At 28.0% G+C, this 20,016-nt stretch overlaps 2 protein-coding genes across 2 annotated transcripts in view; both read left to right on the top strand.

Moving 5' to 3' along the window:
• The first annotated feature begins 5,792 nt into the window (after positions 1-5,792).
• LOC119669713 (nuclear RNA export factor 1) overlaps positions 5,793-20,016 on the top strand; it is a 226,599-nt gene continuing 212,375 nt past the window's right edge. Inside the window, exons 1-3 of the mRNA XM_038079716.1 lie at positions 5,793-6,134; positions 6,217-6,362; positions 6,419-6,511. Of these exons, the coding sequence (XP_037935644.1) occupies positions 6,059-6,134; positions 6,217-6,362; positions 6,419-6,511 (315 nt within the window). The 5' untranslated portion in view covers positions 5,793-6,058. The remainder of the gene's footprint in view (positions 6,135-6,216; positions 6,363-6,418; positions 6,512-20,016) is intronic.
• Positions 14,742-16,742, top strand: LOC119669714 (putative sodium-dependent multivitamin transporter). The gene has a single exon (XM_038079718.1). It carries the CDS (start codon positions 14,815-14,817, stop codon positions 16,708-16,710), a length of 1,896 nt encoding a protein of 631 aa, XP_037935646.1. The 5' UTR covers positions 14,742-14,814; the 3' UTR covers positions 16,711-16,742.

The following is a 20,016-nucleotide window of genomic DNA, read 5'->3' on the forward strand; positions in this document are numbered from 1 at the left end:
TTTATACTTACGATTTAAAACACACTTTTCAAAAATATTTTAAACTCAGCAATAACAATAACAACAGCGGCAGCAACAACAAAACGTATAAGTACGATGATAATAAAGTTGTTGTTTCAAGCCTCTATATTTCTCACAAGAACTCATTTGTTGCACGCTCTGTGTACCGCGGCAACCTCCATTTTTTTATACACACAAACATATATAATTTATTATTGCTTTTAAGATGCATTCCTTTTAAGCTGACATATATGTATATGCATGCATATATTCATATATTCGAAAATAAAGCCTATATGTTATATTATTTTCGTACAAAATATTCCATTTGTATGTAAATGTTTTAAAAAAGCAATCAATTTAAATGGTTCTACACTAAAACTAATTAAATTAAACTAATTAAAAGTCTCTAAAATATGGCACAGTTGCATCATTTAACATAGTTAATAAATAATTATAACTTAAAGAATATTATTTAATATAATAATAGTCTACGCATGCACTTCGACCTAAAAGATGTATTGTACGCCTAAGGGCCCGACTAATACCATGTTCAGAGAGCAAAATTTCCTGAATTTCGGAAAAATGATATTAAGTTAATTTCGAAAGTGTTTATACTGTATTTAACTAATTCACAGTCTTTAAAATATGGCATAGTTGCATCATTGAACATAGTTAATAAATAATTATAGCTTAAATATCATTAAAATAATATTATTTAATTTTATTACATAATAGTTTACTAAAGCACTTGGACGTAAAATATGTATTGTGCTCCTAAAGGATATCAATACTGATACCATATTCAGACAGCTAAATTTCATTAATTTCAGAAAAATGAAATCAATTTAATTTCGAAAGTGTTTATATTGCCCCAAATTAAGGAAATCATATATTGTTTGTTTACAAATTGAATATTAAAAATTACATGCTCCAAACACCATTTGTACCATTTTAAAAGTTGATTATTATAACTATAAAGGATGTCATTCAGAAGTTTTATTAGCTCTAGTAGATTTCAGGTATGAGAATTATTATTTTTCACTCTATATTAATTTAGGAAGTGTGCGAGTTAGGCTAAATTGCGTTCTAAATGAGGGAAATTCTAAGTTGTGCCGATAATGTAGTGATGTGTTAATACGTGTTGATAAATGGCTGAATGTGTGCAGTGCAAAAAATTCCAAAAAATCTCCCATTTGGTTTAGCATCAACTTAGCCTAACTTGCACACGTCCTTAGATTCCGCTTCCAAGGTAATCAAGTTAACGTTTTGCCGCAGTTACGCAGTTGCAGAGAGTATGTTTTGATGTTTCCTTTTTCTCATGACAAAGTCAAAAGGAATCACTTTCTACCACACCTAAATTCTTTATGTGATAGTTGAGTCTACAGTGTCCCGTTAAAAGTTCAGTTTAAATTATAATATCGTTTCTTCTAAGGTTAATTTAACGTCAACTTTGATGTGTTCAGGATCAATAAATCTTTTTGACTGCCGCATGCCTGTTTGTGCTCTCCAGTGTTCAAGTACATTTTATTTCTCCCATTGGTCCTTTCTGGACCAATGAAAGGAGTAAATTCAGCCTTCTTTGGAAGGTAGTCTGCTATTTCATTGCTTTCATGCCCTTTATGTCCTGGTATCCATATAAGAGTAACATAGTTCCTCTATGCTAAGTATTGGGATGTTGAAAGCATTCCCAGACCAACTTTGATTGAAATGAAGAGTTTGCTAAGGATTTTGGAACTGCTTGACTGTCCAAAAGAAAGCATATTTTGGTACCTCGGGTAGGCACTCTCTCACTCATAGCTCAGAGGCATGAACCTCTGCCTGAAAAATGGAAGCGATTTGTGATTGCTCTACGGAATTTTAATCCTATAATTCTTGCTCCTGCACTGCCATCTTCCATTTTGGATCCCTCAGTGTACCATAATTGTGAGTCCTGTTTTTCAAATTTCAAAATAATAATAATCAAGAAAACGTAAATACTAAAATTTCTATAGTTATCTATATAAATTCTAGACTCAATCAAAAATAAGCTCTACAGATAAGGTCTATAGCCTTACATCTAATATGAAAAACTGTGAGTATTCTTGCTTTTCCATAGAGATAACGGAACCATACAACATGAATCTAATGATACATCGTGCAATTCATGTTAGACCAAACATTTTGGAGTAGAAGTAATTTTTTCATTCCAAAAATACTTCTTTACTTCTTCACTCAATATATGTAATCCATTATTTTTGCAATATCTAAAACAATTTCAAATAATAATATTCGTCATGAACTTAAAATTAAGGATTTGTTTTTTTATTGAATATGATCCATTAAAAAAATGTTTATTTCTTTTGCAATAGGTGGAAAGAATAAAAGACTTCTATCTATTTGAGCAATTCCTTATGAATTAAGAAATAGTCCAAAATATCCAATTTCTTCCAGAAATCAAAAGCAGAACCGAGAGGCTATATATTAAGTCACCTTAATATATATCAAGCTGAATTCATATAACTCATAGGGCATGGGCAACAAGTCAGAAAGTGAGAAGATAGTCTTACTTATGATAATATTAGTTGGGATAACAATAGTTTGAACATCATTTAAACTGAGGGTCGATTGAATTAATGATAGACTCTACAGACTTAATCATAATGACATGGCTTGAAAAGTGGAATCCAAAAGGAAGTATTTTTAACCTGATTATGATAGGTACAAACAGTGTATTTGGTTTCTTTCTAAAGAAAACATGAGTGTTGAGTTGTCAGAGATGATTGAATATCTCCAGATTACACTAAATAAACATCTTAACTGAAACACTTACCTGAAAAACAAATTTGGCGAAGCTACTTATGTTATGTGGAATTATAGAAATATCTGCGGCAGAATCTGGAGCCTTAATCCATCCCATGATTCTCTTCTAACTTTACTGCACAATTGTTCGATCTGTTGTATCTTATCTTTATTCTGCTAAACTTTTTAATGCAAGTCTTAATAACTACTAGGAGCGTTTACATACAAAAAGGGCTAGTTTTAATACTAAGGAACGTACTATACATACTTATACCACAAAAACAATAAAATCTAGAGTGGATCTTACTGCTCTACATCTCTTTATTAACAAGACAGCGGATATGCACTTAAATCCTAACAATAAAAATTCTAATTATAGATTAGTTTCTGACATAGAGATCTACGTTAGGACAAATCGCATGAATATATTCGAAATCCTGATTTTCGATCGTAATTCAAACGAAAAAATGAAACTGTTAATCTAAAACCAAAGGTCATACGTGGAACAATGGAGAATAAGTTGATGTAGAAGTGTTCGGCCACAACACCACAATCGCGGTCGCACTAATTGCATGGTCCACTATCCATCGTGATAAAAATGTTCAGTTCAGTACGGTACAGAAGGGTTCGTGAGAATTTTTTTTATTTCACGGAAAACGTTTCTGACTTTAGCAATACACACTAGGATATTCTGGATATGGGAATTATTTTATTATAGTGATTATGAAAATAAGTTTAGCTTTAGCCTTATCCTACCGATATTCGGTAAAGCTATATATTCTTCTATTTAATTCTTTTCCAGTGAAATAAAAACTTTAAATTGTAAAACAGCTGATTATGGTTTTTCAAGTTTTCCGTTACAAAAAAACAAAAAACGAATACCGAATACCGAAAAAATTATCAGATTAGTAATACCTCAGCAATTCCTCCACTAGGTAATATTAGGTGCTTTCAGCAGCTCGCAAGTGTGACAAAAAGAGCAAGTTGCTGGCCTATAGTTGCTTAAAAATACGCAAAACAACAACACTAGTTCCTCTGTCTAAACACCTACTTGTGAAATGGCCAAATACTTTGACTACTAAAGAAAAAGTGTTACCAAAGCAATAAGCGAAATTGAAAATCACTTTAAATTTTTTAATTTATTAGTTGCATAAATATTCTAAACTAGGCCTTTTCTTTTGTAAGCAAATCGGAAAAGAACAAATAAAATAAGCATTACTTTCGATGGCAACTTTGAACAAAATAAAGATATTAAGATTTATAGTTAAAATTTCGGAAATGAATAATAATTCTTCGCAATTATTGGTAAAAACATTTTTTTTGCATGATTGTAAATAAAATATTATTGTTCATGCCTTTTAACAGTAAAACAATAAATAGAAAAAATGACGTATTTGTTATGAACAATGACGACACAAAATACGGAGAATTAACGAAATCATTCGTTGACAGCTAACTGGAAATTTCGTAGGTACTTCCAAAAATCGTTCACAATAGATGAATTTTTAGTGTTGGCAACGTAGCGAAAAAGATTGGACTAAATAACTTGTTTTTTACCACACAACTTGTTTTTTACCATACTTAGAAGCTGGCGAATGCTCCCAATATTAGGCGTTTTCGATGGATTGAAAGTATGGCAAAAAACATCAAATTGTTGGCTAATACTGGCCGAAATCTACGCAAAACAACACTATTTTTTCTATCTAAAGCATGATATAGACGATTAAATTTGTTTGCAAACAAGGTTTGCTGGCTATCAAATTGCATCGTCTATAGTCAAGTTTGCAAACCAAAATTTGGTTTGCAAACTAGTTTGCAGTGAAATTAAAATTTTTCAATTATTTGTTAAGTTTGCAAACATGTTTACTTGTGTATATCGAAGTTTGCAAACTTCTCATAATTTAAGAATTTTGGTGAGCGTCGGACAAGCAAAGATTACAGAAAAAAATTATTAATTCTTGGTAAAAAGAAAAATAAATGAAAAATAATTAAAAAATTGCTAGACATTAGACAATTATTGAAGAAGTTTATATATTTTAAAAATTATTTTGTGCTAAAAACATTTTTATAGTAAGCTTTAATATTTAAACCATTATTATATGAATAAAAATTTTAAAATGTAACATATTAAAAAATTGAAACAAAAATAATTTTAGTTTAAAAAATGAAATAAATAACAGGTTGCTATGATCATCACCTCAATTTCTTCAGTTTCAATTATTGTTTTGCACTCTGTACTTACTCCGCTGTTGATATGAACGCTGTAGAAAATAAATAAAAATGAAGTTTGCCAACCTTGTTTCAAAGTGTATAGCAAAACGCATATTCGGTTTGCAAATTTGGTTTGCAAACAAATTTCATCGTCTATATCATGCTTAAGCTGGTAGTTATATACTAGCGACACATTTCGGCCAATAAAGAAAAAACTGTTACCAACACAATATTCAAACTATACTGAACCTTCATTGGAAATTCCAACGAATATTGCAATCATATGTAAACAAAAATTCAAACAAAATACAAAAATTTCATAAATTTGAAAATTAGGAAAAAAGTAAAAATTTTAGTGTATTATTTTAAATTTTCCAACATTTTTATCTTTCCTTTTAATTCTGTATTCGTATTAATTTTCAATTTATATTAATTATTTGTTTTTATACAAAATGTAATTTGCTTGTATTATGTGTACATATGCACAATTTGCTGTTTGCCACAACATAACACTCGACAGATTGCAACAGTGATGCCAATATCGCCTTTGACGAATATAAGCCAACATGCATTTTTTGACACACTTTCGAACCACCGAAAACGCCTACTATAATTATAATAAGCAAGAACCTTCTAGTGATTTCTATTCTAAAAAACTATTCATATGGAAATAAATTAATTTATAATATTCTCTTTATATTATTATATTTTTATATTTCAATCGAGTTACCATTGCTTATTTTAAAATTTACCAGAAATAAATTTCATTTAGTTTTAATAACAAATTTTTTGATACGTTTCAAATCGTTTTAAAAAATCGTTCTCGTTATTTCAAATTTCTGTTGACTATAAAAGCACTTGAAAAATTTTACTGAGGTGGCATCATTAAATAAAAATTTAACGAAACTGTGTTAACAGGAGTGCCAACAAAAATTATTAAACAACTTGAGTTACAAATGGTATGCTCATATTGCGTGCCTAATCTTTTGTGTTGAAAATAGTTTTTTTAACGAAAATAGCAAATTATTTTTCGTAAATAAAAACTTATAAACAAAAATTATACAAAATGCCAAACCGTGGCGGGTATCGTTCAAATACCAATGAAACCAATCGTTTCCATAGCTTTTTAAATCGTAGCAATGGTAAGTGTCGAAATTGTGAAATATATGTGTGTTTATTTTTTTTAATTTGCAATACAATTTATGCATTCTTTTTCATGAACAGAACATGATAATCGTGGCAATAACAAGGATTCCACTAAAGGTATACGCCGTGTCCGTTTCAAGCACAATCGTAAGAATGAAATTTCTGAACATGCTGCACATGCACGCTTGGAAGAGGATGATACCATGAGTTTCGAATTATCGAAGGTTTTTATAAACTAAATTACATTTTTAAAAACTTATATTAATAAATAAAATTTTAGTATGGTGGAGGATTCCGTCGTAAAGGTTCACCAGTACCAGCAGGAAAATTCAATAAATTGAATGTTAGCGATTTTGGATGGTACCAAGTCACGGTGAGTTACATTAAGTGTTCAATGCTAAAAACAACTGTTCAACAAAATCAAATTTTTTGTGAAAAACAAAATATTTGTCAAATTTAAAATAATTGTACAAATTTTCCAATTTACCTGAAACTAATAACTACTAATAAGAAAAGTTTGAAATTAGAAGCCACTTAATTTTGATATTTTTTTTATTTTAAGACCATTGTTTATATGTAAACATTTTTGTGTAAACAAAAAACAAGAATGTTCTCGCTTTTATATTTTATGTATTTTTGACAGATTTCTTTTATAAATTTGTCCGGAGAATATGAACAACAATACCATTGGCTAGAAATTATTAAATAATACGACAAAAAGATTAAACCTAATTTGCGAGTATTAACTACTAACTAATATTTGCACTAGAGAATCATTTTCTTATATAATATTTCTCTCATATATGTGGTATATACACTAATATTATTTAGTGTTAAAAGCATTTACATTAGATATGTGAAGGCCCCTACTTATTAATGCGCATGCAAAATTAACATATAAAAGAAACTTCGAAACTTTTGAGTGAAATGCTCTTCGATAATCACATTTGGTTGAATCCCAAAAACATGTGGAACTACAATTTGTTTATTAATATACATATATAATAAAAAAGATTCCAATTTTAAACTAGTGTTGCTAAACTATTGTTCTCTTTTATTATATAAATAAGTAAATAAACAGTAATTAATATAATATTGAATTAATATCAAACACTTTATTTTTTATTTCTCAATGAAATCATAAAATACTTAAATTTGAATCAAAATAAGACTAAAAACTTATTTGCTAATTATTGAATATTTAAATTATTCCCTTTAGTTCTCGTATTGTAGTTTGTAGGTCTTTAAAATACTAAATATATTTTCTTGTTTTGTAAGAATCTTAAAATTTTAAGATTTCGCCAAGAAAAATGCTACTTATTAATTTTTGAATATTCGTCTTCAACGATAAAAACCACAAAACACTATATTAACTTTCTTTAATACAAATTTGTATTATCTCTTTTATTTTATAAATTAGTATATAAACAGTAATTGATATAACGTTTTAATAAAACTAAAGCATTTTAATACTTTTATCTCTATAAAATCAAAACAATTTTTAAATATAAATCCAAATAAGACTAAAAGCTAATTTGCTAATTGTTGAATATTTATATTACTCTTTTAAGTTATATCGAAACTTATTGAAGTTTGCGTATATTTATATTGATCGTCAATGATAATGATGCAAAATAATATGTTAACCTTCTTTAACAAATATACGGTACGCTAGATTTAAAATAATTTTATCCTTTATAAATTTTTGTTGTATATTTTGTAGAAATTTTTGGGTTAAAAATGTTATTTAATTGTTTTTGAATGTAGATCTAAAGTGGTCCCAACACTATTTTACGGTGTTATATGTTTCTTTATTAGTTCCCTTATATGCAAAAATCTAATAACTTTAATACTAGCTTCACAGATCACTAGCATCATTATTCATTGAGTTCTCGTTGAACGGAAATCTGCACTAGATTTTAAACTATTTTAATATATTTTTTTGTATTGATGGTCTAATCTTCAGTTTAGTATTTCAAAAAAAGAACTGAAAAAATGCTATTATGTATTCATTGTTGTTGTTGTTGGAACCCGCTTGTGGGACCTGCTTGTGGAGTCCCTTTGGGAGATGTTGAATGGTACTTGGTCGTCGTAGGTGACGAGTGGCTCCGGAATGTAAATTCTACCGTTCTTAGAACTCTTCGTATTCATTCGTTCCTTTTATTGTAACCTATGTCATCCAACAAGAAGTTATTGAACAGTAGTCGATTTAAATAGATAAATGGCATCGAGATTTAGACCCAGCAAATATTTAAACAATTATGTTTTTTTGTTAATTTTAAATGTTCGCAGTTTTGTCAATAGAAAATTGAAAGTCATCGAAAGATTTGATAAACTTTCAATCCGAACTATAACAAAGACCTCATTTATATTTATGAATTAAAATTTTTTAATATTAGCAAGTGGTGAGCATGTAAATTTTTATAATTCTTTATTTTATACAATAACTAAAAAAAAGGAAATATTTATAAGGAAGATGACTAACGTACACAAAAATGCTTTACTTATGATGGCTAAATAATTCGTCATAAAATTCCGTTTCTTTAAAAAAATGTAAACAGATTGGGTGTTTGGGGCTATAAATAGAATATATCGTGTATATGTTTATATAAAATTCATTATGTTGAATTGTATATTTTTTTGTTAAGAAATCAATCTAAACAAAATCCTTAAGTAAGAAGATTTTTATAATTTTCAAAGAAAACTTAAGAACTCTAAGTAGAGTAAATAAATATTATTAAAAAAATATTTTTAATTGCTTATAATTAAACTATCAAAACAATTAGTAAATAATTAAAATTTGGATTTTTTTTTAATATTCGCATATCTAACAGCACAAGTTGTAGATAGAATTGTCAAATATTTATACAATATCTACTTATTCTTGTTTTAGAATGTTTTAAAAATTTGTAGTTGCTATCTTAACTTATTCTAACTAATTTAACAACTTAGATTATATTTTTAACATTTTTTTATATTAAAAACTTTTTTTAGATGATTATCTTTTTTAGTGCTAAATGTTTATACTTAAAATTTTTTGAATAATTTTAGTTTATCCAAACTTTTTAGAGCTAGATTTTTTAGATTTTTCCTGCACTAGTGTCATTATTACATTTCCAAGTTCGTTGGAAGTCCTATAAATACTTCTTACTTTAAAGTCCTACTTTTGGAGTTTTCTTTGTTAGGGTTGATTAACATATGGTTGTCTAACAATTTTATTATTATTTAATCCATACGTCAAGAAGTATAAGGTTTGAATCTAATTTTTCAAGTTGCTTCTGTTGTCTTGCTCTGATCTTAACTTGTTCTATTATTTCTTTCTTATATCTTTTCTTTTTAAGAACAATTACTTTTTAAATGGAAAATTTAATTCTTTTTAATATCGTATCTTGAAGAAGGACGATCTGCCAGTTTCTTTTTGTATAGTGATTCTTCTTTCTAATACCCTATCTTAATACCGTAATACAAACTGAAAGATCGTACTTCTCCAATATAAGACATTTGTGATCGAACACATTGTTGTTGTTTTGTAACCTGCTAAGACCTACTTGTGAAGTACTTTTGGGAAGTGTCGAACGACACTTGGTCGTCACTGGCGACAAGTAGACCCGGCCGTCCTTAAAACCTAATCGAACATGTCGTCAAGTACCTTGGGAATTCTCTAGGAAACTCAATTTATTTTCATACAATAATTCTAAATGTGAAATATTTATAAATATTTAAAAATTTAATGTATTTAACTAGAATATCGCAACAGGAGTTATCACATACAGATCGGATCAGTGGGCAGTCATTAAGAATACGGTCGATGTTCTGCTTTGAGTTTCCACATGGACATTTTAAATCGGTTTTAGAATCCATTTTGTTATTGCTGCTTTAATCCATATTATAACTATAACTTAATTATTTTAGTTGAAGTTTTTGTGGTTGTTTCTGCTATAAGTACATTTTTAGACTTTCAATTTTTTCTGCTATTAGAAATAGGAATAAATGTGGTACCAGCTCTCAACGGAGCTTAACACTGCGAACATGGTTGATCTTTTGTGCTGCAACAGACCCATTCGCCTTCCGAATGAAATCTAGAATGTTGGCTATTGAGGATCTCCTAGTGTCAGAAGGGGAGAGTAGTTCTCGATCCAGTGACTTCCTTCTGACCCAGATCAAGACTGGCAAGTCACAAAAAATGTGACTTCAAAGCTCGTCTGCTTATAAGCAGAGTCGACAATCTTTCTCTTCGGATAGACTCATTTTGTTAACGTAATAACACAGTCCATGGTGATCCGTTAGATATCCCTCCAGCACCCTCAACCTCAATTGTGTTCTGCTGAAGAAGGATAACTTACCATAACTGTAGAGATGAACCAGCTCTTTAGCCTGACGGTTATCCGGAATGTCGCGCCAGTAGCGACTTCTCTCGGCTGAAAATCATTTATTAATCATTTTTCCGTTATTAACTCTTACAGATATTTTTAATAATCCAAATGTTTCCACTATTAGATTAAACGCATGTGTTAAAGTAAATGCCCTTGCTTCTAACTGACATATTTATAAATATTCATAATTCTCTGTTATATATAGTTTTTTATAACTGCAATTGGCAATGATTTTATTAATTAATTTCAACAATAATTAAATAGAGACAAAGATAAAGTTATTAAACAGCAAACAAGCACAAAGACAAAATAAATATTTATACATGCAGCACAGAATTTTATCTGCTGAATATATAAACTCTGCCTACCTTTTTACTTGTATTCCCAATAAAACGTGCGATTATTAAAATGTATTTTACACTCTAACAATATACTGAATTATTTCATTCTGTATTTTTTTTTTTTTATTACACTTGTATTGTTTATGCCAATGAAATTTAACAGCATTTAGTATTTGTATTTCCAGCGGTTTATTTTGCTCACATGCATGTATCTTGTAGACAATCTTCTAACTGAACCGTCGTGTATTTAATGAAAATTCTATTTTAAAGATAGTTTGCAATAGACCGACCGCCTTAACAAATAAAACAATAAAAAAAAACTAATTGTTTATAATACAATTTTATTAACAAAAAGAGGAAACAGATATGAATGGGTTTTTCGTTTTTAGAATATTTAGTAATGAGATATTTTTTATTTTTGATTTCAATTTTAGTTAGATATTCACGATAATGTTAAGCAGACGTTAGCGACATCAGCAATAAAGATTATTATTATTATTTATTTAACAATTGTTAAAAATCTATAAACTGCCAAATTTAATTGGTAATTTGTGCGTACAGTACAACACGCGATAACGCAAATTTCCTAACCAAAATTTTGCTTTTTTAACCTGGCGATAAACCGATAAACCTCACTGCATCAGCAGTTTTAGCTGAAGTACGTCGAACTCAAGTGTCACTGAAAAGTTGTTCAAATTAATATAATATTTAATTCTAAAATATATGTGTTCTAAAATATATATTAAATAAACGCCAAATATTGTTTTAGTGTGCAGTAAACCTCTCTAATTTGTTAATTTTTTCAATTAAAATAAAATCAAAAAAAAAAAAAAAAAATAAACGATTTTAGTCAGTCAAACTTATAGAAATGAGCTTAAAATGTACTTCAGATATAGTTAAGTGCACAAAATGAACAAGTGAGAACACTGAAATAAAAAATAAATTTTTAAATGTAATTATTATATAAAATAATGTCATAAAAGAAATTATAAAGGCATTTTATTGCTTTATTGGTCTCAATATAAAATACAAATAAAACTTTTAATAGTGCTTATGACGTTAGATTTCACAAATTGTAATCTATTATAATCTATTTTTGTATTGTAACCTGTTGATGAATGTGTTGAATGATACTTAATCGTCTGTGTTAAGTGGCTCCAAAATATATACCCGGGTGTTCTTGAAATGTCTATAACCTAAAATATTACACTTTCAACACTTTTAATGTTATAAACACAAAGTCTATATTTCATACTATATTGTATTCTCTAATTACTATTTAACGTAGTAATTAAACAAATACAAAATAAAAAAAAGAAATTAATATCCTAAATGTCAATTCCAAAAAAAAAAAAAATTTAGTATCCTTAATATTATTTAAAAAACAAAAATTAGTATTCTCAATATTATTTATAAACAAATAAAAAAGAAATTAGTATTCTCAATATTATTTATAACAAAAAAATAAATATTCTCAATATCATTTACTATAGCAACTAAACCTAAAACTAAACAATTTTTAATTCCCCAATAGACTTACTTTCTAGTCTGGCATTTCCGGCTTTTGTTTACCCATTTGAAAATATTCTTAACCTCATTCAATAAATCTATAATGAAATCATACGTAAAAGTGTTATCATTACTAAATAGATTTGTTTTCTAGTTATTATACAGCTATTATATTAATTAATATTATATAAAATATTATAGAAATAGTGATGTTATAAATCAATAATTAAGTTACAGAATTTTGATTTTTAATAATTCAGTTCCGATTGTTAGTACAAACAAATTCCTATAATACACAAGACAACATCGTTGTTGTTGCACTTCCCTTTTTCCATTGTTGTCCAGTTTTTTCTTCCTTAGTGCGGTATTCTAAAATATTGAAAAGAGAAACAATATATTATAACATATAATATCAATATGTTATATATATAATAATGAAAAAAAATTTACCTTGCTCACAAAAGATAGAGTGTATAAGGCATATAAATTTTTTTAATTTAATGGAAAACCTATATTTATAATTTAACATTATTTTTTACTTTTAGAGGGTTTTCGAATAGCAAAGGAAGAAAGAAAGAAAAAACACAAAAATTTATTTAATTTTATTAAAATTTGGCTGATCATACGACGCTATTTCGAGTATTGCCAAGTACTCATCATCAGTGGTCTTAGGAAATAATCGAATTTTTAATTACTCCCAGGCTTAGGAACAAATTAGTAGCGATGACTAATCGTGTTTATCCACAAGTAGCCAAGGCTGCACAAACTTTTAGTGCTCTAGTTCCAGGTTTTCTGTCACTTTATTTAATTAGTGACATTAATCAATAATATTGTTTTTTATTTTAATATTTTTAAAGTGTCTTAATAGTAAATTTTCGATCCGTTACTTAGTTTGATCAATTATTCCTGAAATTTTTATTTTTAATATTTAAAACAATTTTTCACGTGTTCATATTACCTACGATATGCATTCCCTGGATTATACTGTAGTTTATTAAAATATTTTATAATATATTGTCTAATATAACCCAATCAAATAAAATATTGTAAATTAAGTCATTTGAAAGTAATATAGGTTTTTCGTTCCTAAACAAATCACTTTTAATAACTCAGTGCCACTTAGAACTCCGATATCATTGGCTCCGTTTGAAAGAATTGTTACCTATTACCAGGATTTCCTAGCTACACGACATTCCTAGTCATGAATGTTGTAAACTTCAAACTTTCATAAATGGAGCTATAGACACAATGAATGGGTTACAACTTGATTGTATTGTAGTAAAATAACTCGCTTATATCTATATATATTATCCATTTCATATATATTATATTTGCAAATAAATTTTATTTTGCTATAACTTATGTGTTTGATTTGATGTCAACACATTTTGGTTTCTAGATCCAATTTGAAAAAGTAGTATTTCAAATTAGAGTTTGTCTGGTGTAAGATCCTTAATAATATAATTATGAATTTAACTGTCTTTGACTATGACAAACGATTACTATAGTATACTTTGGAGACCAAAGCTCTTGCATTTCTTCGATAAGAAATACATACATAGTCAATAAATATATGTTTTGCCGTCCATCAAAAATTAAGCCTTCACTAAGGTTATCTTCAATCTGCACTTATCCCCTCCTAATCTTATTGCTTTATTCCACTCCGTTTTTTTTAGAAGTAGAACGGTTTCTTAATCTTGTTACTTACTGAGTTCCCTCGATGTGTACCATTAATATCTGTTACAGCGAAAAATAATTACAACGGTTTTCCTAAGAAATCAAAACTCCTGTAGACAAACTTTGGACAAGATATAGATACATATTCAGTGATTATTTGACGTCGCTTAACAAATGTTTGGCCCAACATAAAATTGTTGTTTCGTTTCAGTGACGTTATATTCAATCTTGTCAAATTCTCTCCACATAGCTTCACTCATCCACATTGCTTTATTTCAGTCCGTTCCATTTAGGTGGCAAGACTTTTTAATTTTGTTATCATTAATCTGTTGTTGGGCCCGCAGAGTTACACAGTTATATGACGGCTTATGTTACAATATAAAATATAATTAGAGTAGAAGAATTGTATTCAATACATATACGATAATATATTATAATTCAATAAATATAATTAATATAATATAATAAAATATTAAGAATTCATAATTTGTTATTATATACAGACCTTTAAAGCATTAAAACTCCTATTGATTTATTTTATCCTATCGTGAAATATAGAATCAAACCTACAAATATAAACAATTAAACAGAAAATGACAAATATGTGCCACAATTAAACATAAATATATATATATATATTTATATATATTGTATATAACTTACAAATGTACAAATTTTTTTGTTCAAATAAAAAACAAAAACAATAAACAAAGACACTAAAACAATAAACGCACACAATCAATCAAAACAAATTTGGAGAAAAAAAAAGATACATAATGGAATCACTTGGTGCGTGGGACTATACGATACTAGCCTTCGTGCTTATATTATCTGCCTCGATTGGTATTTATTATCGACTGACAGGTGGCAAGCAGAAGACCACCAAAGAATTTTTGCTAGCAGATCGTTCCATGCCAATAACGCCGGTTGCATTTAGTTTAATGGCCAGTTTCATGTCTGCCATAACAATACTTGGCGTGTCAATGGAGAACTATCAGTACGGCACAATGTTTGTGGTTATCAACATTTCGTATGTTTTATCGACACCATTTGCTGCGTATCTTATATTGCCAGTATTCTATCGCTTGAAAACGGCAAGTGTCTACGAGTATCTGCAAATGCGTTTCGGTTATGTCACGCGATTATGTGCCTCCCTTGCCTTTTCGCTGCAGATGATACTCTACATGGGTATTGTGCTTTTTGCGCCCGCTTTAGCATTGGAAGCTGTTACAAAATTGAATACAGTTTTCTCGATTATTATTATCGGTGTTGTTTGCACGTTCTATGCAACACTTGGCGGCATGAAAGCTGTGCTGATAACAGATATTTTTCAATCAGTACTCATGTTTGTTGCTGTTTATAGTGTGATTATATGTGGTATTATCAAAGCCGGCAGTATTAGCGAAATATGGAATGCAGCAGTTGAGGGAGATCGTATTGAATTCCTAAATTTTAGCATTGATCCAACAACACGACATACTGTTTGGACACAAATAATAGGTGGTTGCGCTACATATCTGGCCATATATGGCGTTAACCAAACACAAGTACAGCGTTTGTTATCGGTTAGAAATTTGAAATCATCACAAAGTGCCCTGTGGTGGAATTTGCCCATATTAATGTTGTTAAGTTTTAGCACATGCTTTTCAGGGTTATGCATATATTATTTGTATCGGAAGTGTGATCCATATGAGGAAGGCCGTATTAATTCACGTGATCAAATAATGCCATTATTCGTAGTGGACACCATGGGTGACATGTCTGGACTTGCAGGTCTTTTTATCTCTGGTATTTTCTGTGCCAGTTTATCAACAATATCATCAGCTATTAATTCTTTAGCAGCTGTAACGCTAGAAGATTACATAAAGCCATTATTACATGTAATGTCTAAAAAGGAACTATCTGATGAGAAAACAGTTTGGTATTCAAAAATATTGACCTTAATATATGGAGCCGTGTGTATCGGTATAGCTTTCTTGGCCAGTTCACTTGGTGGCGTACTGCAAGCATCATTATCTATTTTTGGTATAATTGGTGGTCCTTTACTTGGTTTGTTTACACTTGGCATGTATATAACAATTGCCAACCAGAAAGGTGCATTAACAGGCTTAGCAGTTGGTTTGGGAATGTCATTTTGGATTGGTTTTGGTCAACCTAAACCACCAATACCAAGCTTACCAATGTCGACAGAAGAGTGTCCAATAACAAAAACAAGTCATGTTAGCGATCTGTTTCTCAGTACAAATACTAAAGCAGTAGAGGAAGAGGATCATTACTTCTATTTATATCGTATATCTTATATGTGGTATGCTGTCATAGGATTTCTATTAACATTTTTCGTTGGTCTCATTTTTTCTTGGATATATGCTAAATTAAATTGGGACTCTAATGCTCACATATATACTGATCCTGGTTGCACACTAATTAAATATGATCTGTTTGTACCGCCGATTGCTAATCGTTTAAGACGTAAACAAATGCCCGTCGTTGTAGTCACTGGTACAAGCTCTGAAATGGGTGGCGGTTCGGCTACACCTAGTACTGTAGGTGCTGATGAGGCACAAATAGCAAAATCTGTAACGAATTCTACGGAATTAAGTGAGGAAAATGATAATGTTTTTCCTGAAGTAGAGGAACAAACGCCTAGACATCGAGTATTTACGATATCCTAAATAAAATTATAATAATAGAAAACTATTATGCATTTGAGTAATAAATTTAATGTGAAATATTGTAAATAAGTTTTATATATTGTAAGAAGAGAAAACTAAAAGGCTTCAAATAAATATAAATATGTTTTGATAATATTTGTATTAAAAAATATGTTTAAATTAATTACAGTTATAGATTTCTGATCATTTTTCATATACATATACACAGAGCTATACTTAGATAAAATTTGTTATATCTTTATGTAAGGAGTAATATATTAAAAAGCGCTGTTATTATATTTCTTCAATTAAGCTGAACATTAACTACCTAATCGATAAATTTACCAAGAGCTAAAATCTTTATTTCGTTTTGATCATGACTTAACCTAAAGAAATATTCATATACAAAACAATAAAATAGATTATATATAAAAAGATAATAGATTAAAAAAATTACATAGAATATACATATATAAAAGCCTGTCATTAAGGCTTATCACAATAATGCTCTTAACACATGTAACATATCAGTATAAAGTGACGATAAACGCGCCTATTGGAATTCAACCGGAACCAATTGAATCTACACATTTGGATGTAGTTTCTTCTTTGGTAGGGAGAGAAGCCCATCGAAAGAAAATAATGAATGGAATCATTCTACCTACATCACTTCAGATTTTAACCACAATTCCGGTCCGCTATACTTCCACTAAAGAGGCCAACCTCCCTCTATGGGTCAGAACATCTGAGTTATGGGCCCTAACCCCAGTGGTACTAGATTTTCACATGCTGTTTGATATTGCAATTGAAACTCACTACCATTTCTACTCAAATCAGTATCGGGTAGTGTCTATTGGATTTTAACCGACCTCTTATGGCAGACATGCCTTGCCTCAGGTATATTCTAACCCCTTTTGCGAGAGGATAGTGAAAAAGAACAGTGTAAATATAGTAAATCTTTAGTCCTTACAGTATATGGCTAGGTATGGAAAATCAAGCTAGCTGCACTATTATTATTTTAAAGGGAGTATATCCATGCGCAAGTATGAATGTTAGTAAATATCAATTTGCAAAAAAAGTTATTTATAATTGCTATATTAAAATTTTGCAACAATGAAGTGCATTTTGTTATATCAAAATTAATAATAATAATTAATTAATTATTTTTAATTTCATTTAGTTGTTTTAATTATTTAAATTTATTTTAATTAAAATTGAGTTAATTTTTACTATCTGATTTTAATTGGTTTATTAAATATTGTTGAGGGTAGTAATTTTCTAAAATTTTAAATGAAGCGTAAAGATTACAAAAACCGAGATGCATCTAAAAAGAAAAGCTACTGTAATAATAGATCTTCATTAGCTTTTAAATATATATCAGTGTCCTATTAACCGTTCTAAGGACTGTTGTCGTGTAAGCATTTTTAGTCCATCTTCTTTTTAATAATTTTATTTTGTTTTTCATTTGAATTTTTTTTTTGGTTTTTTAATGTATTTTGAATTTTTTCTACTAAAAATAATATTTTGGAAAATATAGATAAGTTAGTAGCACTCAAATTTAGAAAATTTGTTATTTTGTTTAATATTTTTAAATAACCTTTTTGATTTTATATATAAAACTTGATTTTATTCTAATCTCAAGACCCAGAGCATAGTGTAGTTCATTAGCTAATAAGTTATCGATATAATAGAAGTGAAAAAAAAATTTTACAATAATTTTAATTAAAACTATGGTATGTTTCCGGAAAAATTATCCACAATTTTTACAAAAAAAAAAATCTGAATCGAAACAATTAAAGTACAAGGATGTATTGGGCATCAAACTAAAAAATAAACTAGAAATTGCAGTGTTCTATTAAACTATTTGAATAAATAGTTTTTATTCAGTTTTATTTATTTTATTTTATTTTTTATTTTATTTTATTTTTTTATTTTATGTTTTATTTTATTTTTATTTTTGAAATAAATGTGTTTTTTTTTGTAGCACACCTTGTCTTAATATCCTATATTTCAGCAAATATATTATATGTATAATGTAAGCCTTTCCCATACGATTTTTTTTTCATATTTTAATTCAAGGCACACTTTCTCGCATTTATTTCGAATAAGCCTAAAGCACTGTATATATGAATGTTTAATTACATGTTTATATATGATTTATATAATGATTATTTATTTAAATTCTAAATTTTCATTATTTTATAAAATTTTTTTATGCATGATGTCCTGCTTTAAAGGAAAAACTTATCAATGTTATGTGTTTTTTTTATTTAACTATAATCATATTCAAGGCATAATAACATTTAATAGTAATTATATTATTAATAAAAAATGTAATATTATATTATTATTATAATAAAATATTAAATTATTATTATAATAAAATATTATATTATTATCATAATAAAATATTATATTATTATTATAATAAAATATTTATTATATTATTATTATAATAAAATATTTATTATATTATTATTAATAAAATATTATAACATTTAAGGCACAATAATATTTTAATAGTAATTATATTATAAAATTATATATATATGTATATACATTTTTTTTTTTTGCAAAGTGGAGTTATAGATTCATTTCCTTTTCCTTCACTTATCATTTAATAAAATTAATAACAATTAAACAATAAATTTCGAAATCCATATAATACAAAAAATTGTTATAGTTATAATTATTTCATTTATTTATTTTTTTTTTATTTGCGTATAAAATAGGTGCGCTTTTAAAATAGTTCAAAGTCAAATTATTCAGATAAATTTTTTTTGACTATTTTTATTGTTAGTAATAACAATAACAACAATAATAAATCTAAATCTTAAATACAAGTTTTTTAAAATATATTAGCGGTTATAAAAAATTATTTACTCATTTTAGGGCATTAATAATTTAAAAGTGTTTATTTAGAAAATAAAGTATTTTAATATAATAATATTCAACTGTGTGTACTCATTCACCTTGCATGAATAATATATATATGAAAATGTTTACGAAATTCTTATCAATTTGTACTTTTAATATCATTATTTACCGATGTTGAATTCGAATGAAAAAAAAACCACTTAAAGCCACACCAATTCTTAAATAGAGCATGACTACGGATTTTTATTTTTTTCTGTTGTTATTAATTCAAATTTAATTAGTAAATTTTGTGTAAACTAAGCATTTTTGATAATCTTAAAGCAATAAAAAATATTGTTGTTTTGTTTGCATATATATAATTCCCGGATTATATGGATTTGTGCAGATCCAGTATAAGATTTCTTCTTTGCTTGCGTTCGGCATCCACAATACCGCCCAAATCATCGGTTA

This window comes from Teleopsis dalmanni, chromosome 1 (genome assembly GCF_002237135.1).
Source record: "Teleopsis dalmanni isolate 2A chromosome 1, ASM223713v2, whole genome shotgun sequence".
NCBI lineage: Eukaryota > Metazoa > Arthropoda > Insecta > Diptera > Diopsidae > Teleopsis > Teleopsis dalmanni.